This window comes from Rhinatrema bivittatum, unplaced genomic scaffold (genome assembly GCF_901001135.1).
Source record: "Rhinatrema bivittatum unplaced genomic scaffold, aRhiBiv1.1, whole genome shotgun sequence".
NCBI classification, from domain to species: Eukaryota; Metazoa; Chordata; class Amphibia; order Gymnophiona; family Rhinatrematidae; genus Rhinatrema; species Rhinatrema bivittatum.
In genome coordinates this window covers 77,268-105,155 of record NW_021820908.1, presented here as the reverse complement: position 1 = coordinate 105,155, position 27,888 = coordinate 77,268, and the positions used below count along the sequence as shown (strand labels likewise).

General features: G+C 47.6%; 1 protein-coding gene across 1 annotated transcript in view; it reads left to right on the top strand.

The window, feature by feature from the left end:
* The window catches only part of LOC115082284 (sperm-associated antigen 8-like), a 105,343-nt gene that overhangs the window by 15,308 nt on the left and 62,147 nt on the right, over window positions 1–27,888 (top strand). Inside the window, exon 3 of the mRNA XM_029586517.1 lies at window positions 9,773–9,818. Within this exon, the coding sequence (XP_029442377.1) occupies window positions 9,773–9,818 (46 nt within the window). The remainder of the gene's footprint in view (window positions 1–9,772; window positions 9,819–27,888) is intronic.

The following is a 27,888-nucleotide window of genomic DNA, read 5'->3' as shown; positions in this document are numbered from 1 at the left end:
CAAATGAAACGGTGACACCACTTTTGGCAAAAAAGACGGAACCGTCCGCAGGGAAACTCCCGTATCTGAAATCCGCAGGAATGGCTCCCAACAAGACAAAGCCTGTAATTCCGAGACTCTCCAAGCCGAGGTAATCGCAACCAGGAAAACGGTCTTTAAAGTAAGATCCTTAAGAGTAGACCATTTTAAGGGTTCGAACGGAGCCGTAGACAAAGAAGAAAGGACCCAATTAAGATTCCAGGAGGAACATGGATGATGTAGTGGTGGACGAAGATGTTTAGCCCCCCGAAGAAAACGAGAGACATCGGGATGCAGGGCCAGAGAGGAACCGCGAACCTTACCCCGCAAACAACCAATCGCCGCCACCTGTACACGAAGGGTACTACATGAAAGCCCTTTGGCTAGGCCGGCCTGAAGAAAAGCCAGAATATCAGAGACGGAAGCGGAAATGGGATCTAGCCCTCGGCTGACACACCACTCCTCAAAAACTACCCAGACACGTACATAAGCCAAGGACGTAGACTGCTTTCTGGACCGCAGTAACGTGGCTACCACCGCATCTGAATAGCCTTTTTTTCTTTAGATGTTGCCTCTCAAAAGCCATGCCGCGAGACAGAAGTGATCCGCATCCTCCAAACAAACGGGGCCCTGACGAAGGAGCCCCGGAAACCCCTGTAGCCGAAGGGGAGCATCCACCGACAGCTGAACGAGATCCGCAAACCAAGGGCGCCGTGGCCACTCCGGCGCTACCATGATCACGTTGGACGGGTGCAACTCTATGCGCCTTAAGATCTTGCCTATCATTGGCCACGGAGGGAATACGTACAACAACACTTTGGTTGGCCAAGGAAGAACCAGCGCATCGACGCCCTCGGCTCCTCGCTCCCGACGTCGACTGTAAAACCGAGGAGCCTTCGCGTTGTGCCACGTGGCCATCAGGTCCATGTGGGGCAGCCCCCACCGATCGCAAATGAGATGAAAGGCATCTTCCGTCAGCTATCATTCTCCGGGGTCGAGGTGGTGTCGACTGAGGAAGTCCGCCTGAACATTGTCGACCCCGGCTATGTGAGACGCTGCTATGGAGTTGAGATGGCGCTCTGCCCAGCTCATCAGAAGCTTTGCCTCTTCCGCCACAAGTGGACTTCTTGTCCCCCCTTGGCGATTGATGTATGATACTGTTGTTGCATTGTCCGACAACACACGGACCGCCTTCCCTTGGACCAACGGGAGGAAGGCTTGCAGAGCCAGGCGCCCCGCTCTGGTTTCCAGACGGTTGATGGACCACTGCGACTGGACGGAGGACCATCGGCCCTGTACCGACTTGTCTAGGCAGACCGCTCCCCAACCGGAGAGACTGGCATCCGTTGTCACCACTGTCCAGTCGGGGACCAACAGAGACACTCCGCAAGAGAGATGGCCCGGATCGAGCCACCAGTGAAGACTCTCCCGCGCCTGAGTCGTGAGTGGAAGTGGGAGGTGGAACTCTTCTGATACCGGCTTCCATCGGGAGAGCAACGCAAATTGTAATGGTCGCAGATGAGCAAAAGCCCAAGGAACCAACGCCAGTGTGGATGCCATAGATCCCAGAACCGTCAGATAATCGCGAACCAGCGGCAGCTGAAGACTTAATAATCGACGCACTTGACACTGAAGCTTGCGTGCACGATCCGCGGACAGAAAAACCTTGCCCTGCTTCGTGTCGAAAAGAGCTCCCAGGTATTCCAAGGACTGGGTAGGAACAAGCTGACTCTTGTTGAGATTGACAACCCAACCTAAGGTCTGCAACAGGTTTCGGACTTGGCTCGAATTAGCCAATCGTCCAAGTAGGGGTGCACCAGAAATCTCTGGAAAGACGGCTGAATTCCGATGTGGAGGTACGCCTCCGTGAGGTCTAAGGAGGCCATGAATTCGTCTGGACGAACTGAGGCAATCACTGACCGAATCGTTTCCATCTTGAAGTGTGGAATACGCAGACACTTGTTTACTCCTTTGAGGTCCAAAATCGGGCGGGACGTGCCATCCTTCTTCGGCACGATGAAGTAAATGGAATAACGACCTGTGCCTTGTTGATTGGGAGGAACGGGGACGATTGCTCCTAAATCTTCCAGGCGCCGGAGGGTGCTTAGCACTGCCGTCGTCTTTTTTTGGGCACTTGCAGGGCGACATCAGGAACTTGTCTGCTGGAGTCCGTGCAAAATCTAACGCGTAACCGTGTCTTATGATGTTGAGGACCCACTGATCGGAAGTTATTTTGGCCCATTCCTCGAAAAACAAGGTCAGCCTCGCCCCTACGTTTGGAACGGAGGCCAGCGGCAGCCGTAAGGAATGGACCCGCCGTATCTCATTGAGAGGCTTTGGGCCCCGTGCTGGACGGGGTGCCTCCTTGTCTGCCGTAACGTTTCCCCCGAAAGGACTGTGGCCATGAAGAAGCCTGGGAAGAAGTCGAGCGATAAGACTGACCCGAGGACCTCTGTGGACGAGATTTCTTGTTGCCTCGGAACCGGGATCTGGCCGAATAAGAGGACCGGGCTCTGGACCTGTCTTCTGGGAGTTTAAAAGCCCTGTTCTCACCAAGGGAAAGCATCAGATCATCCAACTCTTTACCGAACAATAACTTTCCCTTGAAAGGCAGAGCTCCAAGGTGAGCTTTGGAGGATCCATCCGCCGCCCAATTGCGAAGCCAAAGCAAGCGGCGCGCCGAGACAGCAGAAACCATGGATCTAGCGGAAGTACGTAGTAGATCATAAAGAGCATCCGCACCATAAGCAATGGCAGCCTCTAGGCGATCCGCCTGCGTGGCCTCTTCAGGGGAAAGACCTGCATTCGCCTGTAGAACTTGGGCCCAGCGCAAACTAGCCCGCATGGCATAGTTGCTACAGATAGCAGCTCGGACTCCCAATGCTGAGACCTCGAAGATCTTCTTGAGCTGCACCTCCAGCTTCCTGTCCTGTATGTCTCTAAGGGCCGTGGCCCCAGTGACCGGAATCGTGGAACGTTTCGTTACCGCTGACACCGCAGAATCCACCTTTGGAAGCCGAAGAAGTTCCAGTGCGTCCTCCGGCAGGGGGTAGAGCTTATCCATAGCTTTGGTTACCTTCAGTCCCAGCTCAGGAGTGTCCCACTCCCGAAACAAAATGTCCGATGCCGAGAAATGGAATGGGAAGGCTACCGCTGGACCAGTGAGTCCCAGCAAGACTGGGTCCATAGTTGCTCCGGGGCGAGAAACTGTCGGTGGGGCTTCAACCCCTAACTCGTTGAGAATTGCCGGAATAAGCGGGGACAGCTCGTCCCTTCGGAAAAGACGTACCACCTTCGGGTCGTCCCCATCACCGGCTTGCGAAGGTTTGCCCGGCCCCGACTGGGCAGAATTGTCCCCCGTCGCGCCATCGACCCCCGTCAGGGGCTCGTCGGGCGGATCCACCTCATCTTGTGAGGTGGAGTCGGTATCTGTATCCTGCGGGACACCTCTTGGTGTCCGTTTTCTTGTCGCAGGGTCATCCCGGGATTTTTTCTTCTTTGGAGTGTCCCTTTTGGAGTGGCTATGCAGCTCCTTGCGCCTGGGCCCTTGTATTTTAAAACTTTGCGCAGCAGGAGGGCAAAATCTGCCGAAAACGAAGACTCCGAATCTGAGGTGACCGAATCATCACCATCCTCATCCGGGGACTTAGCCCCCCCGGTGGAAGCCCCCCCTGAAGACCGTTGTTGAGGCGACAACGCGGGAGGCACGGCAGAATCCCCTGCAGGTTCCTGCCTGACTTCATGAACAGAAGCCAAGATGGCCGCCGCTCCCGCACTGAGCGGGAAGGGGTCAGCTGGCGTGACAGAAACGGCGGGAGTGCGCGACGGTGACCGCACCGACCGGGAACGGACCCCCCTGCTTGTTGTAGACGGTCCCTCCCCGCCCGGAACGCAGGCGGAACAAATCCCCTCACGGGAGAGCCGCGCGCACGCCGAGCCGCAAGCGCGGCAAACTGTACCCCGAGGCATCCTCACAGTCGCGCGGGAACGCGAAGGAAAAATAAAAATAAAATTTAAAATTTAAAGCGCCGAAAAACTCCCCTCCCCTCGCCGAACCGAGGACCTATTTCCCCCCTGGCGAAGAAGAAAAAACGGAGAGCCGACACAAACAAAGAAAAAATAAAAAATACACTTTTTTTTTTTTAAATCAAACCTGCCGCTGTCCAGGGTCCTGGGGCTCCTGCTCCTGTTGGGGGTGAGTGAACCGGGCTCCCCGGTGTCACCCCGACGCTGCTGCTTTGGCAGTTCGGGTCCTCGACCCTCAGCAGCGGCCTCAACCAGGGGGGGATGGTCCTCTCAGAACCTTCCCACCCCCCTGGGAGGCAGGACGGACAGCTTCCGTTTAACTACTCTAACCAGAATTAGAATTAAAAATTTACCTTAAAAAACAAACTGAGCAGAAAATTAGTAAAAGAACTAAAATAACCCTGACTAAACTAAGAATCAGTCCTCAGGGCACCCAGAGGCTGTGACTACACTTGCACCACCTACTGGAGACAGAGTAAGACTGAGGGGCTGTGACTGGCACAGGAGCATATGTAGCTCCGCCCACAAGTTTTAATCTGTCTCCATCTACTGGTGCGGGGTCACAACCCAGGTGTCCTGGACTGATCCTGGTACATACAGGGAAAAAAACATTAAGAATATGGAGGGTGGCCAATGTAACCCCAATATTTAAAAAAGGCTCTAGGGGCGATCCGGGTAACTATAGACCAGTGAGCCTGACTTCAGTGCTGGGAAAAATAGTGGAAACTATTCTCAAGATCAAAATCGTAGAGCTCATAGAAAGACATGATTTAATGGGACACAGTCAACATGGATTTACCCAAGGGAAGTCTTGCCTAACAAATCTGCTTCATTTTTTTGAAGGGGTTAATAAACATGTGGATAAAGGTGAACCGGTAGATGTAGTGTATTTGGATTTTCAGAAGGCGTTTGACAAAGTCCCTCATGAGAGGCTTCTACGAAAACTAAAAAGTCATGGGATAGGAGGCGATATCCTTTCGTGGATTACAAACTGGTTAAAAGACAGGAAACAGAGAGTAGGATTAAATGGTCAATTTTCTCAGTGGAAAAGGGTAAACAGTGGAGTGCCTCAGGGATCTGTACTTGGACCGGTGCTTTTCAATATATATATAAATGATCTGGAAAGGAATACGACGAGTGAGGTTATCAAATTTGCGGATGATACAAAATTATTCAGAGTAGTTAAATCACAGGCAGACTGTGATTCATTACAGGAGGACCTTGCAAGACTGGAGGATTGGGCATCCAAATGGCAGATGAAATTTAATGTGGACAAATGCAAGGTGTTGCATATAGGGAAAAATAACCCTTGCTGTAGTTACACGATGTTAGGTTCCATATTGGGAGCTACTACCCAGGAGAAAGATCTAGGCATCATAGTGGATAATACTTTAAAATCGTCGGCTCAGTGTGCTGCGGCAGTCAAAAAAGCAAATAGAATGTTGGGAATTATTAGGAAGGGAATGGTTAATAGAATGGAAAATGTCATAATGCCTCTGTATCGCTCCATGTTGAGCCCGCACCTTGAATACTGTGTACAATTCTGGTTGCCGCATCTCAAAAAAGATATAGTTGCGATGGAGAAGGTACAGAGAAGGGCGACCAAAATGATAAAGGGGATGGAACAGCTCCCCTGTGAGGAAAGACTAAAGAGGTTAGGGCTGTTCAGCTTGGAGAAGAGACGGCTGAGGGGGGATATGATAGAGGTCTTTAAGATCATGAGAGGTCTTGAACGAGTAGATGTGACTCAGTTATTTACACTTTTGAATAATAGAAGGACTAGGGGGCACTCTATGAAGTTAGCAAGTAACACATTTAAGACTAATCGGAGAAAATTCTTTTTCACTCAACGCACAATAAAGCTCTGGAATTTGTTGCCAGAGGATGTGGTTAGTGCAGTTAGTGTAGCTGGGTTCAAAAAAGGATTGGATAAGTTCTTGGAGGAGAAGTCTATTAACGGCTATTAATCGAGTTTACTTAGGGAATAGCCACTGCTATTAATTGTATCAGTACTCCAACATAAACATATAAGGGAATAATTGCTTGGTGGTAATCTTGTACGGAGGTGATTCTGTGAGGGTAACCGATTTGCAGTTATCCTCTCATGGACCTCCGTCTATTATTCTTTTATTAAATTTACCAACATCTTTTTTTATTTCTTGGAATTTTCGATTTTTCAATTTTTTCTAAAAGTCCCTTCTCCCCTGCTGCTTTTCCGCCCCACTGGTGTTTTATTTCATACTTATCGGGACGTCACCTCTGTAATGTCACATGGGTACGGAGCTGCTTGTCCGACACGGGCCATGTTTCGGCACGGGGTGCCTGCTTCAGGGACTATGGGAGAATGAGCTGTGTCCAAAACTGGGTTCACAGCGTATGAAAAAGTTATCTTAAATAACGAAAGCCTTTATTACACATTTAATGGCAATACTTAGCCTAAGACCCACCTTGCCTTTAAAAACTTACTGTTGTGCTGCTTTTCTTTGTCGTACGTGGGACGCCTGTAGTGCTTGTCTGGGCATCGGCTCAGTCCTAACTGTTCATATAGACCTGCCTAAGGAGCCTACCTCCCACTCTTTGTCAGACCGAGGCTATCTCAGATGTAGGTAATTAAACTAATGCTTTGAATTTTCGCGGTAGCGGACCTGACGGAGGACTGCTTTAATTCGTCTAAGTGTTTCTGCCTTATAGAGCGGACCTGGTGGAAAGCCAATGCTAACCACGTCCGTTTGATCGTTTTTTTCTTTTTTCTTTCACAATGGGCGGCATAAATTGAGCCAGGGGCGTTTCCTAGGCGGGGCTGACCACTCTTAATTTTTACTTTTATGTAGGGCAGGTTTGATTCAATAGAGGGCGTTTTACAGGCGGGACTGACGGCCGCGCCTGTTTGTAAATTAAAAACTTCTTGTTTCTTTGTGAAAGGGCGGGTTTGATGCCATCTCACGGGCGGGGTTGACTGCCGCGTCTGTATATAGATTGGGAACTTTTGTTCCTCTTGATATTGTGCCTCTTTGAAACGATTGTCCTGTAAATCATAAAACTATAACGCTGTTTCTACAACCTTTGAATAACTCTACTATTAAATGCTTTGTTGTTTCGCAGTTTATTTACTCTGGGGCTTGTAGCGTTGCTCTAGGATCCTTGCAATTCTTAATGTTGCCTTGCCGGCATGAGCAAACCTCCTAGTGAGATGTTGGTGATGGAACGTGTATTCTCTCCTCGTCTAATGTGGTATCACAATTTTTTGAAAAAACATCTTCAAACATGGGACAAATCCTTGCCGGGTCTGTGAACCATGCTGACCCATAGGTTAGCTGCTAGCTGTTAAATGAAATATTTAATCTCTTTGAAATAATTAAGTGCATCTATAGAGATTTTTAATGCTTTTGTGGCTATAAAAAGCCTGTAGTCATCTGCCATAGTGCCGGTATGGCTACCACGGTATCTCTATGGTTACTGCTGCACAGGTCAGCGTGTGGCTGACCTGTTAAGTAACTTACGCCCCCTATAGGGAGGGGAGATTTTAAGTGAACATAATGTGTGAATCAAAAGGTAAATATGGGGAATCAGCTGCTGCCTTTCCAATTTGTGTGCTTGATCTTTCTTTTGAGGCCACGCTGCATTCTGATGGCTTGCCCTCAGCTTAATATCAAAGTCAAATCCTTTCCCATAATATTATTCTCTTTACAGGACAATCGTTTCAAAGAGGCACAATATCAAGAGGAACAAAAGTTCCCAATCTATATACAGACGCGGCAGTCAACCCCGCCCGTGAGATGGCATCAAACCCGCCCTTTCACAAAGAAACAAGAAGTTTTTAATTTACAAACAGGCGCGGCCGTCAGTCCCGCCTGTAAAACGCCCTCTATTGAATCAAACCCGCCCTACATAAAAGTAAAAATTAAGAGTGGTCAGCCCCGCCTAGGAAACGCCCCTGGCTCAATTTATGCCGCCCATTGTGAAAGAAAAAAGAAAAAAACGATCAAACGGACGTGGTTAGCATTGGCTTTCCACCAGGTCCGCTCTATAGGGCAGAAACACTTAGACGAATTAAAGCAGTCCTCCGTCAGGTCCGCTACCGCGAAAATTCAAAGCATTAGTTTAATTACCTACATCTGAGATAGCCTCGGTCTGACAAAGAGTGGGAGGTAGGCTCCTTAGGCAGGTCTATATGAACAGTTAGGACTGAGCCGATGCCCAGACAAGTACCACGGGCGTCCCACGTACGACAAAGAAAAGCAGCACAACAGTAAGTTTTTAAAGGCAAGGTGGGTCTTAGGCTAAGTATTGCCATTAAATGTGTAATAAAGGCTTTCGTTATTTAAGATAACTTTTTCATACGCTGTGAACCCAGTTTTGGACACAGCTCATTCTCCCATAGTCCCTGAAGCAGGCACCCCGTGCCGAAACATGGCCCGTGTCGGACAAGCAGCTCCGTACCCATGTGACATTACAGAAGTGACGTCCCGATAAGTATGAAATAAAACACCAGTGGGGCGGAAAAGCAGCAGGGGAGAAGGGACTTTTAGAAAAAATTGAAAAATCGAAAATTCCAAGAAATAAAAAAAGATGTTGGTAAATTTAATAAAAGAATAATAGACGGAGGTCCATGAGAGGATAACTGCAAATCGGTTACCCTCACAGAATCACCTCCGTACAAGATTACCACCAAGCAATTATTCCCTTATATGTTTATGTTGGAGTACTATTGAGAAGGGAAAGAGGTTGGTTAGTGATTAATTGTATCAGTAGCATGGGTTCTTCTTAGTGTTTGGGTAATTGCCAGGTTCTTGTGGCCTGGTTTTTGGCCTCTGTTGGAAACAGGATGCTGGGCTTGATGGACCCTTGGTCTGACCCAGTATGGCATGTTCTTATGTTCTTAATTACTCTGAATAATTTTGTATCATCTGCAAATTTGATTACTTCACTCATATTCCTTTCCAGAACATTTATAAATATATTGAAAAATATGGGTCCCAGTACATGAGGTACTCAATTGCCCACCCCCCTCCACTGAGAAAATTGTCCATTTAATCCTCTCTGTTTCCTGTGCTCAGATGCTCCAGATATGTGCTGGTATTATATCTGAGTACTCTGGAGAAGATATTGCCTTGGAAATATGCTTTTTTGATGGCAATTGACAGTTATTGGAGTCATTTTTGAAAGTGCATTGATGAGGTCCTGGTGAACTTTTTATGCGTCTTGGACCACAGACCTCACAAATAAGTCCATCTAAACCAGGTTCTGGAGAATCAAGACAGACTCTGAAATGACGAGCAGTGCAGATACACCCCTATAGAAAATGATGAGATCCAAATTCTTAAGGCAAATTTGAACCCTCTGTGTTTCATCTACAGAGATCAAACCATTTATTATAATGACAAGTCCTTTTAAGGCTTTGTACAGTAGGTGGTTTGTGACAATGTCTTGAATCGATAACATTTTAAAACCAGGAACAAAAAGTTGTTTATTATTTCCTGCTGATGGGGTGCAATTGCAGCTCCTTGCCAAATGCTACGGTTAGGCAGTAGAGGCCCAACATAACCTATCTCCCATTCCCTCAACCCTAATCAATCCCTGAAGCAGATGCCTAACTAAAGTCAGTTTCTTGGGATGCAGTGGGAGAATGAGCTACTATAGGAATAGAAGAAGCAATTTTTAAGGTTAAAATCTCAGAGGATTAAGAGAAGATTTGTGTTCAAATATTTTTCTTTATTTTCCTTCACAGGGAAACGGGAAGAGATGATAGAGCGACTACTCTATAGCCAAATCTGGTAAGCAGCAAATAAGTTCAAATGAAATCAAGTTATTAAAAGAGCCCAAATTTTTTAAAAAGTCATTAAAAACATTCCTATGCCAAAAAGCCTACTCTTGATAAGTATTCCATCTTAATATTCCCATAGGCTGCACGTTTGGTTTTTTTTGTGTTTTTAGTGACATGACTGTATGAAGGTTTTATTGTATTATTGATGTTTGTTTTTAATTATGTATGTACCTTGTACCCCACCCTGAACATAGGAAGGGCGGGTAATAAATGTTTTCAAATAAACAAATAAATATGGCTCTTGTCCTTTTCCATTGAGGCCAATCTGCTTCATGTCAATTACCCCAGACTTCTTGAAAACCTAATGATTTGAGGGTTGTAACCGTAGCTCCTTCATGTCAGTTTGCCCAGATTTTTTGGAAGCATTACACTAGAAAATGGCCAGAAAGTAGTTGACTGCATTTTCCATCATGTGCCCTCTAAAGTTGGATATGCCTGAGCAAATACTCAATTTTCCTCCTTCATTTCTTCTACCTATTACTCTGCCTCTTCTCTTACCACTATGCTCTGTGTCTGTCCCAAGCATATTTAATTTCTGTCATGGTTTTGGTTGCCACTTCCTCTGCTGGTGGCTATTTCAAGCATCCACCTCCCTCTCAATAAAGAAGTATTGCTTATTATCCATCAGACCACTCCAAGTGCATGCGTTTTGCTCCCCTACTAGCAAATGGAAACAGAGAACAAGAGTTTGCTGATATCATCCTTTATAGGGAACTGTGACACCTGCAGCTTCTCAATATTTTTCTGTTTCTAGCAAATGGTAGACTCCACCCACAGGGAGGAGCCCTGTGGGCACTCACCACAACAGGCGAGGTCTCAGCAGTGATAGACAACAGAGGAAACAACTTTATTATATAGCCAATGATGATCCGAGGAGCGGATCAATGGAGTCAGTCCAGAGAGTATGACCTGCAAGCTGGTCCATCGAACTACTCCGCAGAGCGGAGTAGTTCGGTGAATACCTTCTCTAGGCGTAGCTTGTGCTGGCAACTCCGGTAGTGGTCCGCAGAGCAGGGTAGGCTGGAAGCCGATGAAATAGTTGCTCAAGGCAGGATGGTTCCGGTAGTGGCCCTCAAGTGGGGTAACCCGAGAACCCGTGCCATGAAGGTAGAGGAGCAGGTTCCGTACTCACACTGATTCTGAGGCAGTAGATAGAAGATCAGGCACCGAGTAGACCGGAAACTGGAACAGCAAGAGGTCATCCGAGAACGATGCAGGAACTCACTGGTAACGAAGTGAGGCAGAGAGATGGCCCTCCAAGGAGCAAATAGCCCTGAGTGCGGCAAGGCCCCTGAGGAGCGGGTACCTAGGTCACCCAGAAAGGACAGCGAGGCGAAGTCCCAGAATGGTGGAAATAGCAGGACAGGAATCCTTGCTAACTCGTATTGCAAGAAGTCAGCTGAGCTTAAATATGGTAGGCAGATGACGTCATGTGGTGGGGGTGCCCCCGAGGTTCCCACTATGACTCGTTTAAGAAGGGGGCAGGCGCGTGTGCGCGTGCCTTAGGTAACCCCGGATGTAATATGGCTGCCGGGAGCGCCCACGCCGTCCCGGGCACGCTATGAGGGTCGGCGTGTAGAAGCAGATGCTGCCATCTTTCCCAGACTCGGAGCTGTATAGAGAAAGGAGTTGAGCAACAAAGGTCGCAGCCGCCTGCGACCGATGGGCGCAACAGGAAGTTCTTGTTCTACTGGGACATTCTTCCTAGTTGAATAGGGTGAACAGTGGTAGGGGGTTTGGGAAGGGGGTGGTCAGTGGCCCCTTTCTAGCTTGATCCTGTCTATTGAGTTGTGCTGATTTCCTCCCCCCCCCCTCTCATCTTGGCCTCTCCGCTGATAAACATTATGTACGTGAAATTATAATCTGACGAGATTTTCAAATCGACAAAATAGAAATTGGTTAAATAAATAAATAAATAAATAAACAAATAAATATATCCTTCTTGGGAAGGTGGAATTTGGTCACGGTGTGGATCCTTTTATCTGTTTTTGTTTGGCTTTACAATAAAGTTTAAAAACATAGCAACATAGTGAAAGATAGCTGATAAAGACCAATATGGTCCATTCAGATTTGTTTTTATTTTGGGTAGTAGCAACTGCCACTGTATGCAGGCTAACCCCAAACCTTCTATTAAGGGTAGTAGCAACTGTCGCTCTGTGAAGGCTACCCACAAGCCTTCTGTTTAGGGTAGTGGCAACTACTACTCCATAGAGGCTACCCTTAACTCTACTGGTCAGGCTGGTAACAACTGCTGCTCTGTGCAGGCTATCCCCAAGATGTAATAGAAAAGTTTCCCTATTTCTTCATTTCTTTAGTCAGCAGGGATCCTCTGTGTTTGTTGCATACCCTTTTGAGAGAAAGGATGGTAAGAGGCAGCTTGTTTATTTTCAGTCCACAAACGCTGCATTATGGTGGCTCCCGCTGAGGTGGGAAGCTCTGAATGACAGGGGCAACTGGTATGGGAGCTTATGCCATACTTGTGTAGGAAGAACGGAGAGTTTCTCTGTTTTAGCTCGGGGGACCCCTTCTTTGGTGAAGGCAAATCTTTTCCTGTTTCTGGGGAGAAATCGAATCCTGGACCTTGAAGCTGGCTCCACCAGGAGATACCCAGTGAGGATGGGAATGACAGCCATTTTAGCACCGGTTTTGGCAGTAGCAGAGGAGATCTCTTTTCAGAGCCCCCAGTACTATCTTCAGGAGGAGGGGCCAAAAAGACCTCAGGAGGACAAGGGGCTGAAACAGTTAATAGGAAATTTCCTGGCGTGTAGCCAGATGGACTCAGAACGAATGTGTATAGTATGCTCGTGCTAGCAGTTGGAGAGGGATCTGACGTCAGCACGGGTATATATACCCCCACAGGAAGCATAGCAACTTAGTAATTTCCGTCTCCAAAGCAGTTTGGAGAGCCTGCACGCTCACGGAGCGTGTTTTCCAAATCTACTTTCTATTTTCTACTTTCTTTTCACCTAATCTTCTACAGCATCGAGCCCCGCACTCCTGCGGTGATACCCTAAGGTCCCTCCCCCAATAGAGTTTCCCGGGGTGATTTCCGGGATCCCCCAGAGGTGTAAGTCCTCGGTTCGGTGGCCGAATCACAGCAGGGACGTAGCCCCCGGGCGAGGTTCGGGTGAGGCATACGAGGCGCCTCGGTCCCGGCGTGGACGAGGCAGCGGGTGCATATCCTCAACCGAGGCGGTGAAGGTACTTGCCCTCTCCCCCCGCAGCCGGAGACCGCCCAGGTTCCAGCCGGGAAGCGCCGAGGATCAGGTAAGGCGTACATCTATTACTTTTGGTCTCCGAGGACTTGAGGATCGGCGGCGTGGCACGCCGTGGAGGGTGCCATTATTGTGGCCTTGTTCAGGTATTGTGCGCCCGAGATAGGCGCATGTCTCTGACTGAGCGCATATTCTCTTTCTCATTGTGCGTATATTGCATACCATTGTGCATGTATTGCTACCCACTTATTGCTGAGCACATATGGTATAACATTGAGCGTGTATTGCTAACCGCTTATTGCTGAGCGCATATGGTATAACATTGAGTGTGTATTGCTACCCGCTTATTGCTGAGCGCATATTGAATACCATTGAGCGCGTATTGCTAACCGCTTATTGCTGAGAGCATATTGAATACGATTGAGTGTGTATTGCTAACCGCTTATTGCTAAGAGCATATTGAATACAATTGAGTGTGTATTGCTAACCGCTTATTGCTAAGAGCATATTGAATACAATTGAGCGTGTTTTCCTGACCGAATATTGCTGAGCGCATCGGGCATATCATTGAGCGTATACTGTTGTATTAAGCGCATAGTGCTGCCGCATATTATGCTTGTGCGCCTGTTGTATTTAAGCGCATACGGCTGCCGCATATGATTATTATTGTGCGCCTGTTGTATTAAGCGCATACTGCTGCCTCATATTGTGCGCCTGTTGTATTTAAGCGCATACCGCGGCCGCATCTTGTGCGCCTGTTGTATTAAGCGCATATTGCTGCCACATATTATTATTATTATTGTGCGCCTGTTGTATTAAGCGCATATAGCTGCCGCATATTATTATTATTATTGTGCGCCTGTTGTATTAAGCGCATATTGCTGCCGCATATTATTATTATTATTGTGCGCCTGTTGTATTAAGCGCATATTGCTGCCGCATATTATTATTATTATTGTGCGCCTGTTGTATTAAGCGCATATTGCTGCCGCATATTATTATTATTATTGTGCGCCTGTTGTATTAAGCGCATATTGCTGCCGCATATTATTATTATTATTGTGCGCCTGTTGTATTAAGTGCATATTGCTGCCGCATATTATTATTATTATTGTGCGCCTGTTGTATTAAGCGCATATTGCTGCCACATATTATTATTATTATTGTGCGCCTGTTGTATTAAGCGCATATTGCTGCCACATATTATTATTATTATTGTGCGCCTGTTGTATTAAGCGCATATTGCTGCCACATATTATTATTATTATTGTGCGCCTGTTGTATTAAGCGCATATTGCTGCCGCATATTATTATTATTATTGTGCGCCTGTTGTATTAAGTGCATATTGCTGCCGCATATTATTATTGTGCGCCTGTTCTGTTCCGCGCATACTTTTCAATGGAACAGAACGCCTCAGCGTCTTCAGCGGGGGCGCCGCCTGCCTCTGCTCTGCATGCCAGCTTCGAGCCACGCACAGTGAAGAGCCAGACTCCTTATGTGCCCAATGTGAGGAGGCCGTGGGACCCTCGGGCCAGGCCCAGTCTCAGCCACGATTTGCGGACAATTCCCCAGGGGCTACCCCGGATTTAGCAGGCAGTCTCGACCAATCAGGAATCCCGGGGGATCTTGTACCCCGGCGATTAGAGGCTGCTTCAATTTCCTGGGTGGATCTCTTTAAGGGGATTCATGCCTTTGTGCAGATGCAAACGGTTTCTGCTGTCCCTGTTGTCTCTGTTGTTCCTGCTGTTTCTGCTATTCCTGCGGTGGCTGCGACTGCGGCGGCTGCTGCTGCGGTAGCGGCTCCTGCGGATCCTGCTCCTGGACCCTCACGTCCTTATCGTGAGCGGGACCTCCCGCCGCTGGACAGTCCGGATCCGTCGGACCAGGAGGTTTCACCGGACGACTCCGACCTCCCGGACGAGGGGGACCTCCCCCCTGGGATTGAGCCATATAGAACCATGAGGCGGTTCTTCCCTAAGGAGGATCTCTCGGACCTGGTGTCTCAGTGCCTGGCGGAGTTGGATATTGCAGGTCCCAGCGCTACAGTACCCTCTGCGCAGAACCCCCTGCTGGAAGGTCTTCGTCCTACAGCCCGCCATTTTCCATTCTTGCAAGCAGCACAACAACTGATAGATTTAGAATGGGCTGCACCAGCGGCTGCATTCACTCTAGTTCATGCCAGTGGGTACGCGTCACCACTGTGCAGCAGGTTGCAATCCGCAAAGATAGAGCTGCCACCTCAAAAGTCTGTTTCAGAATGGCGTCCAAGCGCCGGTCATGAGGCTCCTTGAGGGCCGCCCTCCCTTCAACTGGAATGGTAGTGCGCTTGACCACAGCACTAATCAAGGCGTCCACCTGAGGGCACACCAGCAGCTCCTGTATAGCCGGTGCCAGTGGGTACATGCCCGTAAGGGCATGTACCCACTGGCACCCACTGCCAGTGGGCATGTACCCACTGGCACCGGCTATACAGGAGCTGCTGGTGTGCCCTCAGGTGGACGCCTTGATTAGTGCTGTGGTCAAGCGCACTACCATTCCAGTTGAAGGGAGGGCGGCCCTCAAGGAGCCTCATGACCGGCGCTTGGACGCCATTCTGAAACAGACTTTTGAGGTGGCAGCTCTATCTTTGCGGATTGCAACCTGCTGCACAGTGGTGACGCGTTCCTGTTTGTCACAGGTTAGGAACAACACTCCAGCAGCAGACATGAAGTCAGCTCTCTCGTTCCTCACGGATGCTGCATCAGACCTAGTCCGGACAACAGCCAAGGGGATCTCATCCTCCGTAGCCACCAGGAGGCAGCTCTGGATCCGGAAATGGTCAGCCGATGCGCCTTCAAAGACACGCCTCACCAGAATGCCCTATAGGGGTTCTTTCCTGTTTGGCAGCGACTTTGATAGACTGGCCAGCACATGGGGAGCCTCTCCAGTACCTCGACTGCCGGAAGATCGGTTCAGGAGGAACCAGCGCGCCTTTCCAAGGCCCTCCAGGGGTAGAAGCTCCCAGCGCTTCGTTTCCTACAGGAGTCGCTACCAGGCACCTCGTCCTCAGGCCCGGAATCAGTCCTTTCGGACCAAGCAGCGCAAGAGGGGAGCAGACCTGGGCTCAGGGCCTGGCCGCGCCTCACAATGAGAATCCGCCGATCCATCTGGGGGACGGAGCCATAGGGGGCAGGTTAACCCTCTTCTACCCCAGATGGGTCGAGATTACGTCGGACCAGTGGGTCCTCGCCATTATCCGAGAGGGCTATTATCTGGACTTTCATCACCTCCCTCCGGACAAGTTTGTGGAATCTTCCTGTCCATCCTCTCCAGGGGCGTGTAAAGGCGAACTCAGTAAGGGCTATGTCAACATCCATAGCACTCTACCGTTCAGTGCCTATTGCTGACATCTCAAAGCTGCGACTTGGAGTTCTCTGCATACATTTGCAGCTCATTAATGCTTGGATAAGGAAGGAAGACAAGACCTTGCCTTTGGACAATCTGTCTTGAAAAACCTATTTCCAGTGTGATACCAAACTCCTTCCACAAATGCCTGCTGTGATTCAGGCTGCCTCATCTTAGTCAATGGCACCCCAGTTGTGCCTGTGCATGAGTTGAGAGCCATTGACCTGTTAAAGCATGAGTCAGGCTGTAGCTTGCTAATCACCCATATGTGAGGACTACCATCCTGCTTGTCCTGGGATAAAGCAGAGTTGTTTACCTATAAGAGGTGTTCTCCCAGGACAGCAGGATGTAGTCCTCATGAAACCCACCCACCACCCCGCGGAGTTGGGTCCGTTGCCATTTTATTGTTTTATTTTTTCGCTCGCACTTATTGCTACAAACGAGACTGAAGGGAGACCCCTGTGGCTGCAGGGATCATGGCATGCTGGGTATGCTTTGTGGGCTCAGTGTGCCACTCAAAAGTTTCTAGAAACTTTGACAGAATGTTTTCCATGATAGGGCTCCGTCCAGTGACGTCACCCATATTTGAGGACTATATCCTGTTGTCCTGGGATAACACCCGTTACAGGTAAGCAACTCTGCTTTCTCCATGTTAGAAAGCAGCAAGTTTGTTTTGCTGAATCTCAGTCTGATTGGTTTAACATTCCTTGTAATGTACTTCAAGGATCGGTGTTGTTTTATCTAAGGCCCCTTTGTTCATTATTGGATGAGTATGCTGTTAACTTTATATTGTTTGCAGATGATCTGCAACTGTTTTTACCGTAAGGGGAAATTCAGAAACTACCTTTAATCACCTGTCTTTGTGTCCAGTTGATTAATGAGTGGATGAAGGAAAATCATTTGTTGCTGAAGATAAACAAGATTGAAGCAATGTGCTTCTCACGTGATGTTAATTACCTTGTTAAATACAACATGAACCATCTTGTTATTTTAGGAAGTACAATTCCTTTTAAAGAGTCGGTATAAAACTTAGGTTATTTATTTGACTCAAGGCTTTCCGTCAAGGAACACACACAATGGGGTAGATTTTCAGACCGCGCGAATAGGCGTACTTTTGCTGGCGCATCAGGCGCAAGCAAAAGTACGCGGGATTTTAGTAGATATGCGCGTATCCGCTAAAATCCTGGATCGGCGCGCGCAAGGCTATTGATTCTGTATAGCCGGCGCGTGCCGAGCCGCGCAGCCTACCCCCGTTCCCTCCGAGGCCGCTCCGAAATCGGAGCGGCCTCGGAGGGAATCCTCTAACGTCCTCCCCTCACCTTCCCCTCCCTTCCTCTACCTAACCCACCCGCCCGGCCCTGTCTAAACCCCCTCCTTACCTTTGTCGGGGGATTTACGCCTCCCGGAGGGAGGCGTAAATCCCCGCGCGCCAGCAGGCCGCTAGCGCGCCGGGACACAACCTGGGGGCGGGTCCGGAGGGCGCGGCCACGCCCCCGGACCGCCCCAGGCCGTAACCACGCCCCCGGGCCCGCCCCCAAAACGCTGCCGACACGCCCCCTAAACGCCGCGCGGCTCGGGCCCGACCCCCGACACGCCCCCGGCACGCCCTCCTCGCCAAACCCCGGGACTTACGCGAGTCCCGGGGTCTGCGCGCACCGGTAGGCCTATTGAACATAGGCGCACCGGCGCGCAGGGCCCTGCTCGCCTAAATCCGCCCGGATTTAGGCGAGCAGGGCTCTTAAAATCTGCCCCAATATGTTTTAAAGTCTGGCTACTACAAGCTTAGACTGTTGAGACATCTAAAACATGTTTTAGATAGGATTGATTTTTAGATGGTGATCCAAGCATTTTTGCTGTCTATCATAGACTACTACAATTCTCTACTTGTTGGACTGCCAACCTCTCTTAGAGTGGTGCAAGTTCTGCAGAATTCTGCATTTCACCGGTGGGCAGCAGTGGGAACATATATCCTTGCAATTATGTGAATTACATTGGCTTTGAGTAAAGTATCGTATTGATTTTAAAATTCTGGTTATGGTGTTTAAGATTATGAGTCTAGATAGTCCATTTTACTTATTGAATTTACTGATGCTATATGTTCCTACCTGCTCTTTGCACTCTAGTAATAAGAATTTTTTTATTTATTCATTTATTTATTTAAAAGCATTTATTACCACCTGTGATGCCCTTGGAGTGGTCTGGGACTGAGGTAGGCCGGAGAACAGACCAGGCTGGAGACTGGTCTGCTTTTCACCAGTTTATTTACAGATTTATGTAACAGAACAGAAGAAAATGACTGCTTACCTTAGCAGACTGACAAGCAAAAGAAAACTTCCAAAACAGACACAGCAATTAATTACAGCTTCCTTCTTCTTCCTGGGGCCTTCTCCTCTCTCTCAGGGCCTCACCTTTTTATCCCTTACCTCAGGGAAATGCCCCCACCCGAGGATCCCCTTCCTGTCTGTCTTAAGGTGGACCGGGCCAGTTAGCTGGAGCCGGTCCCTTAAAGCAGTCTGAGGCTTTCTGTCATGTTCTCTACCATATTCCCTCCCCCTCAGCTCAACCTTCCTTAATTGAGCGCCTGCCTGTACAAGGGAGACTTTCCTAGAAAGGAAGTCATCATTTGCGTTTGCTTTCCCTGCTCTGTGTTGGACTTTAAAGTCAAATGGTTGGAGTGCCAGTGTTCTGTCCCCAGCAGTGGGTACATGTTTGTATCTGTATATACTGTAGTTTAACTGTGTTTAGTGCAATCCTTCCTTCTGAGGATTCTTGTTACTGAAACACTTTTTGTAACCCATGATAAAAGTCTGTGAGCTTTGCCCTTAAGAGAAAGCTCCCTCCCCCTCAGCTTTCTCTCACTATGGGAAGAGCTCGAATGCCCCTCAATCTAACTTGAATCTTCCTAGGTGCCTTATAGGTTCAAGGGACTGTCCTTCATGCTCCCCCTGTGTCACATGGTTTTTAGGCTCGCTGCCATTGGACCTTGCCCCCTGCCCCCAGCTTGTGCAGGCGTTTCCCTTAGCAGCTCAGGACGAAAGCTCAATCTTGCCCATGCGGGCTCCAGAGCTAGCTGCACTCTGTAAAGCTCCTGAAACGATTGAGTTTTTACCTTTTTTACTGCCTTCTTCTGAAGACTAAATCAGCCTCATATCCCTCAAGCTCCCTACCTCCACCATAAACTAATTCCTTAAACTCAAGAGACCGTCTTCTCCCTCCTGCTACCCTGTCTCCAGTTACCAAAGATCTTTGCCTTGGGGCTCACGTTTGAGATGCAATAATTGTAAGTAGAATCTACCTGTACAATAAATAATTTCAGTCTTAAAGAATCTTTGTCATGAGGACTGATTGGAAAGAAAGTTTACCTGCCTGGATGGCAAACTCAGATGTCTGTCTGATCCAGATCAGTAAAAACTGGTATGACCCAGGAAAATAGCAAAAACTCAAGTAAATCGAGTAAAAACTCGTATCAAACAGGAAAATTAAACAGTAAAAACAGTGAAAAGAACTGTATGCAGTGCAATGAAACAGGGATTTCAGCCCCAAAGCACAGCCTATTGAAAGGAAGTCTACACTGAGTAGAAATCATTAAAGGTGAAAGGTTGTTAGAAGCACTGCCTTGCACTTGAATAAGCCTTCCACACCTCCCAGCTGTGGTGAGAGGCAAGGGAATCAAATATAAAAACCCTACGATTGTGAAGACTTATACTTTCAGAACTGACTTTGAGTCTGCAAAGCATTAAAGAAGCAAACTGCAGATGTAACATGAACCTATGCTATAAGCAAGGTATACAAAGAGCAAGCCCGCCAGAATTGAACACTAGACAAAAGACTTAACAACAGTACTTAAGCCCGTTCAAGCTTCCCTCTTGCCAAGGAAGAATTTCTCACCTGTGAGCAGCTCCCCCCTCCCCTAGCTATGCTCCAGCAGGCTAGTAGCAGAGAGCAATTAGTTGCCATAGATACCAGATCTTCTAACTCCAAAGGAACAGCGATTGTGAAAGCTGCTCTGCCTCTCCCCTATCTCTCCTGTTACACATTTGCCACTGAAGGTTGCTATAGATACCAGATCCCTGCTGACTCCAGGGAAAGGGAGCAGAAAGCCTAGGCTAACGTCCCTGAAGTGTTAGCTAGCCTCACCCGTCTGCCTCTAAAGCAATTCAGAGTTATTCCCTTTAACTCAGTGGCAAAAGAAAAATGTTTGCTGTTGACATGGCTGAATCAGCAATACAGAAAGACAAAGACACCTTGGAACAGCTAGCCGAAGCCATTGAATTAAGAAATGACACAGAGCAAAAAGGGAGAAATGCTGAAGGAGGGGATGAAAGCAATAATTTGAAGAGATTATCTAAGCCAACAGACAAAGCTAAGCAGAGATTTGAGGCAAGAAGACAGAGGCATAAACACAGAATAGAAAGAGAGTGGCATAACCTGGGGCAGAACAGGGAGAAGGTCACAGAGAACCCCACCAACTTTAAGTATCATATACAACAGCTGAGGGCTCATTCCCAAACCTATCAGCTCATCACAGAAGAGTATTTTCTATTTATTTATTTATTTATTTATTTATTGGTTTTTCTTTACCAATATTAGTTTAGTAACATCACATCGGTTTACAGACAATTTGAAATTAGCAACAGTGCTTTACAATTGTAGTTAATGAACAAAACGGTTAACATAAAGAGAGTTGGCGAACAAGGGTAGAATAGGCATAAAAGGGGTAAATCTAAGTAAAAAAGGGGAACAAAATAGAAAAGGATGATGGGAAGGAATATGGGGGGGACAAGGGTAATGAACAAAGTGGGGTAAATAAATTATAAAATCATGTAAGACATATTAAATATTGAAGACTTATGTCGAGTTCTTAACCCAAGATAAACCATACACTCGCCGAGGTGTTTTGTCCATAGTCAACAGTCTGTATGATCCACTGGGGTTTGTGGTTCCAGTCACGAATCAAGGAAGAGACTTGTTAAGAGAACTCTTGTTAAGAGAACTCTCATCAAGTACCACCAAGTGGGACATCCCACTACCTCAAGCAGTAGAGCCAGAATGGGAAAAATGGAAGAGCTCCCTAAAAGTGCTTGAACAGTCCCACATACCACACACTTATGTCCCAATATCACTCAATACAACCAGCCACAAAGACATCTGCATTTTCTCTGACGCATCTGTGAAGATCACAGCTGCGGTGGCCTTTTTGAGAGTGACAGACACAGAAGGGATAGTGCGTGTGGGCTTCATCTTCGGCAAAGCCAAGTTAGCACCACAGCCTAACCACACCATGCCACGTCTGGAATTATGTGGAACGGTGCTAGCAGTGGAAATAGTGGAGTTACTAACAGCCGAAGGACATGCAAATTGATGCTATCCATCTTTACATGGACAGCAAAGTAGCACTGGGCTACATCTACAACCAGACAAGAAGGTTCCATGTATACGCTCAAATCTGCGGTTCAGCCACTCAGACCTGCTCCGACTGTGGAACCAACTTCGTAGGAGCCTGTAAAGAGTCGAACATTGCATGTCATGCTTTTAACTCAAAAGACTATTGACATTCCTGTGCCACATGGAGACTTTGACGGCAGGGAGCTCTATAGGCGTTGATGGAAACGGGTCCGGCAGCTTGCCAACTCCTTTTGGAGTCGTTGGAAGAAAGAGTACTTGCCGACTCTCCAGTATAGAAGCAAGTGGCAATCCAACAAACCCAACATCCGAGAAGGTGATCTCTTCCTTCTCAAAAACAGCCAAAACCAAGGCAACAGCTGGCCTCTGGGACTCGTCGTCAAGACTTACCCTGGAAACGATGGAAGCGTTTGCAAGATTGAAGTAAAGACTGTGAACCAAGGGACAACCAAGATCTTCTACAGGCCCATCAATGAGGTGGTGCTCCTCATGCCGCATGAAGAAACTTGAATTCCATGGACCGTTGCCCACCCCAGAGACTCTTTCTCTCTTTGTGTTGTCTATCTCTCGTTTCAGCTTGGTGAAATCCTTTGAAGAAGACATTACCTGGATGACTGAGGGACCGAGATGATCGTTAACTTCCCTGAACGTCGAAGGATCCAATTATAATAAACTTTGCACTCTTGCATAATGATACAGTGGTATCATAATGATATAATGGTATCTTGTGATACCAGATGGGGAGTGTTCTGTCCCCAGCAGTGGGTACATGTTTGTATCTATATATACTGTAGTTTAACTGTGTTTAGTGCAATCCTTCCTTCTGAGGATTCTTGATACTGAAACACTTTTTGTAACACATGATAAAAGACTGTAAGCCTTGCCTTTAAGAGAAGCTCCCTCCCCCCTCAGCTTTCTCTCACTACCGGAAGAGCTTGAATGTCCCTCAATCTAACTTGAGTCTTCCTAGGTGCCTTATAAGTTCAAGGGACTGTCCTTCATGCTCCCCCCTGTGTCACATGGTTCTTGGGCTCACTGCCATTGGACCTTGCCCCCCTGCCCCCAGATTGTGCTGGCGTTTCCCTTAACAGCTCAGGACGAAAGCCAGGTCTTGCCCATGCGGGCTCCAGAGCTAGCTGCGCTCTGTAAAGCTCCTGAAACGATCGAGTTTTTACCTTCTTTTTTACTGCCTTCTTCTGAAGACTAAATCAGCCTCATATCCCTCAAACTCCTTACCTCCACCATAAATTAATTCCTGCAACTCAAGAGACCTTCTTCTCCCTCCTGCTACCCTGTTTCCAGTTACCAAAGATCTTTGCCTTGGGGCTCACTATTGAGATGCAACAATTGTAAGTAGAATCTACCTGTACAATAAATAATTTCAAACTTAAAGAATCTTTGTCTTGAGGACTGATTGGAAAGAAAGTTTATGTGCCTGGATGACAAACTCGGATGTCTGTCTGATCCAGATCAGCCAGAAACCACCTCATTACTCGTCCATTGGACTCCTTATTCCGAGCGACCCAGACAAGGGGTTGGTGATCCATTACCGGTGTGAACTGGCGGCCCAGTAGGTAGTAGCGAAAAGGCTCCAAGGCCCATTTGACAGCTAAGGCATCTTTCTCTATCGTAGAATAGCGTCTCTCTCGGGGAAGTAGCTTCCTGCTAATGAAGGCTTGTGGGTGTTCTTGGTCTTCTTTCTCTTGTGCAAGTACGGCTCCTAGCCCCACCTCTGATGTGTCTGTCTGTGCTATAAAGGGCTTAGAAAAGTCCGGGCTTAGCAGAATAGGTTCAGAGCATATGGCTTTCTTTAAAATCTGGAAGGCTTCCTCTCCCTCTGCAGACCATCTAACCTTCTCCGGGGCTGTCTTTTGTAATAGGTGTGTGAGGGGTTCCGCTTTTTCTGAAAAGTTTGGTATGAGCCATCGATAGTAACTGATGAGACCTATAAAGGCTCTCACCTTACTCTTTGTCTGTGGGATTGGTACTTGGGTAATTGCTTCTATTTTCTGCGCCTGTGGGTGGACGTTTCCTCTCCCAAGGGAGTATCCCAGATATTGTACTTCTTGACCCTATAATTTACATTTCTTGGGGTTGGCTGTCAGTCCAGCCCTTCATAGACTTGTAAGTACTGCCTGTAATTGACATAGGCCTGTCTCCCAATCTCCACTGTAAATGATGATGGCATCAAAAGAGGCCGCTACATAACCCTGATGTTGTTACACCCGTCGGTCACAGAATGCTGCGACCACTGTTGCTCACCTCCTTCTTTACAGCTTTGACTCTGTTGGGAAGACTTGCGGCCTCGGCTGCCCTGCCTACCACTCCAGGGCCTCCCTGGATGCAGCGGACGCTGCCGACCACTATCTGGCCCTTGGAATCCCCTAGGCGCGCGCATAGGCCAGTCTTAATCACATCATCCTTCCAGGACATTTAAGCTGGCTGGCCCTGCCTACCTACGACTTGGCAGCAAGTTCCCTCATTCTAGAATCTGCTTCGCTCTCTACGGACTTCCCATTCCAGTTCCTGCTCGTTTGGCGTGAGACGCTTTGGGTACCTGCTCCTTGGAGGGCCCTTCCTCGTCTCTGGCTATCCGCTCCTTGGAGGGCCTTTCGCCTTGGACTGCTGCTGTCCCATTTCCCGAGGCTTCTCCTGGAACCTTCACTACTGTGAGTACCTCCGCTCTACGGACCACTACCGTACCATCTCTAGTGTGGAAACCTCATCGGTGTACCCCGCGCTGCGGACCACTACCATACCATCTCTAGAATGGAGACCTCATTGGTGTATCCCGCGCTGCGGACCACTACCATACCATCTCTCGTGTGGAAACCTCATCGAGGTACCTCGCGCTGCAGACCACTACTGGACCATTTCTAGTGAGGAACCCTCATCGGTGTACCCTGTGCTGCGGACCACTACCGTATCATCTTTAAGTGAGGAACCCTCATTGATGTGCCCTGCTCCTCGGACTACTACTGTATCATCTCTACTAAGGAGCCTCTCTGGTCTACCCCGCTCTGCGGACCATTGCCGTATCTTCACTACAAAGGTACTCCCTTTGTACTCCCTTCACTACAAAGGTACACCGCACGGACTCTGTGACTTCTCCTGCACTCCCTGCCTCTCGGGCAGTGCCTCTCTATTCTCTAATAAAGACTCTATTCCACAGCTGTGTCTGACATCCATTGAGACCTCGCCTCCCAATGGTGAGGCTCACAGGGCTCCTCTCTGTGGTGGGTACCATCTCTCACTCGGCCCAGGGTCCACATACCTACAAATCCTAACAGATTGCCAAGTCCATAGACCCGGCACAGGTCTCGGCGATTCAGGCCATCCCTGGCTTGGCCCAGCGAATTACAGAGCAGCAAAAGGTATTAGAGAGTTTGGCTAATGCCATAAATCAATTGAGTAATCGGCTGGACTCTGTCCCAATGCCTCTCAAGCCAAGCCTTATTTCACAGGCGTCACCGTTCTGACCTCCAGTGCCCTTGCCGGCACCTCCTCGTTTCGCAGGTGACCCCTTGTGTGTAGGGGCTTCTTGAACCAGTGCAGCATGCACTTTTCTTTACAACCTGCATATTTCCCCGACGTAGTTTCCAAAACTATGTACATCTTGTCCCTCCTGGACGGAAAAGCCTTGGCCTGGACGTCACCCTTTTGGGAGCGAACGGATCTGATCCTCAATGACTTGCCGGTCTTCCTCGCCCTATTTCGCTCCATATTTGACGACCCCGGTCACAAGACCATCGCCGGATCTGCGCTCCTGCATCTGCAACAAGGTGCCAGGCCACTGACCGATTATGTCATCGAGTTTAGGACTCTCTCCTCAGAATTATACTGGGATCTGGGCTGCCTGTGTGCCATATTCCTAGAAGCGGTCCCACAGGGGAACATGTGTTGCCTCAGAGTCCTTGTGGCTTTGTCACCAGGTCCTCTGGCTCTGAACACTCTAAGGCCATGGTTTTGAATCCTGCTGACCCTGACACAAAGCTGTGATTTGGAGTTCTTCTTCATACATTCACATTATATTAATGTTTGGGTAGGGATTCCCGACACAAATTTAGGTTTGGTCAGTCTGCCCTATAGGTTCTGTTTGAGGTGTAGAACCCAATTCCGATTCCTCCTAGGGCCCATTGTTATGTTTCAGGCTGCACCTCATAAGAAAATAAAAGATAAAAGGCCTGTTGCCAACAAAAATATTTTGTGGTTTTGCCCATTGGCACTGTTTACAGTATTCCCTTTTCTTTGTTAGGAGGAGCCTGTAGGTAGGAATTCTTCATTTGTGAGGACTGCCATCCTGCGTTTCCTCAGAGAAAAAGGTAGAGTGGCTTATATGTAATATGTGTTTTCTGAGGACAGTAGGATGTTATTCTTCACAAAACCCACCTGCCTCTCCTTGGAGTTGGCTTCTCCTTATGTTTTGTTTTGGGTTTTTTTTTTTGTTAATATTTTATTGAAATTTTATCAATTCTACATTAATAAAACATAGGTATTCAGGATTACACCACAGCAAAAGAAAAACAAATCTTTAAGTAATTTTGACTAATGTCATCAACCTAATCTAGTCCACATTACTTTGGGGGAGCGCTATAACAAGCAAATATTTCTATATATAATTCAAATCATGAGAGACATTTTAAATGTGTATGTTCATCAATACCTCAACAATTCTCTAGATCATTCATGTTTCTGCTCTTTATCTCGAAGGAAAGTTTCCAAATGTGTGGAGTCAAAGAAAACAAATTTATTTCCCTATACAGTAATACAACATTTACAGGGACATTTGAAAAAAAATAATCCCCCTAAGGATAAAACCCTCTCTTTTAACAAGAAATTTTTTCTTCTCATCTGAGTACTTTTGCTATGTCCGGGAATATCTGAATTTTTTCCCCACAATAGAGAAAATCCTTATTTTTGAAATACTTTTGTAACACCAAATTCTTGTCTATTTCACTATTAAAGGTAACTAAAAGAGTAGCCCTTGTTGGGATGTCATCAATTGATGCCTCTAAGAATGATGTTAAATTGGGGCTATTTCCTTGTATTAAATCTATTCCTTCTTCTGGACCTAAGATCTAGGTACATAAAAAATCTTAGACAATACCATTTCCTGATATGAGGGAATTTGTAATACTTCATTCAAGTATTTCCGTAGTAGCTCAGTAGCCGATAAGTCTGGTGATGGGGAAGTTAAAAAAGACGGAGATTCTTAGATCTCAATACGTTTTCCAAACCTTCAAGTTGTCTAGACATCACCAGACTATCTTTAATAAAAGATGTATTTACTGCTTGTAAGTTTACCCCTTATGTATTAACCTCAGAATAATTACTTTCCATGTTATTTAAGCGACTTGAATGGTCTTGAAGCATATTTTTTGTTTCAGTGTTAAAGAACACAAATTGTGACATAGCCTGCGTTAATAATTTATCCATACTATTCACAGATCTCCAAACATCCATCAACGTCACATTTTTTAAATCAGGCAAGTCTACACTTGAACTTTCCATATTCCTTACTGGCTGATTTTCCTCCATCGGGAGGAACTCTCTCCAGATGCACTCCCTTAGAGCCAGCCGCAGGCCCATGGTTATATCCAGTCTCACGGTCAGGTGGTTTCCTCAGGGCGCGTGGTTCAACTCGCTCAGAGGAAAAAGTTCAGCAATGTTTCTCAGGCTCACGGCAGTCCCACTGGACGATTCCCTCCATCGGGAGGAACTCTCTCCAGGTGCACTCCCTTAGAGCCAGCCGCAGGCCCCTGGTCATATCCGGTCTCACTCACGGTCAGGTGGTTTCTCAGGGCGCGTGGCTCAACTCGTTCCGAGGAAAAAGTTTAGCGATGTTTCTTAGGCTTACGGCAGTCCCACTGGCCGATTCCCTCCAGCAGGAGGAACTCTCTCCAGGTATACTCCCCTTCTCCTTATGTTTTTAAGGATCAAAACTGAAGTGGCCCCTTTGTGGATGCCTGGCTCAATGCGGCACAGTCAAAGTTCTAGAAACTTGGATCTAAAAGTTA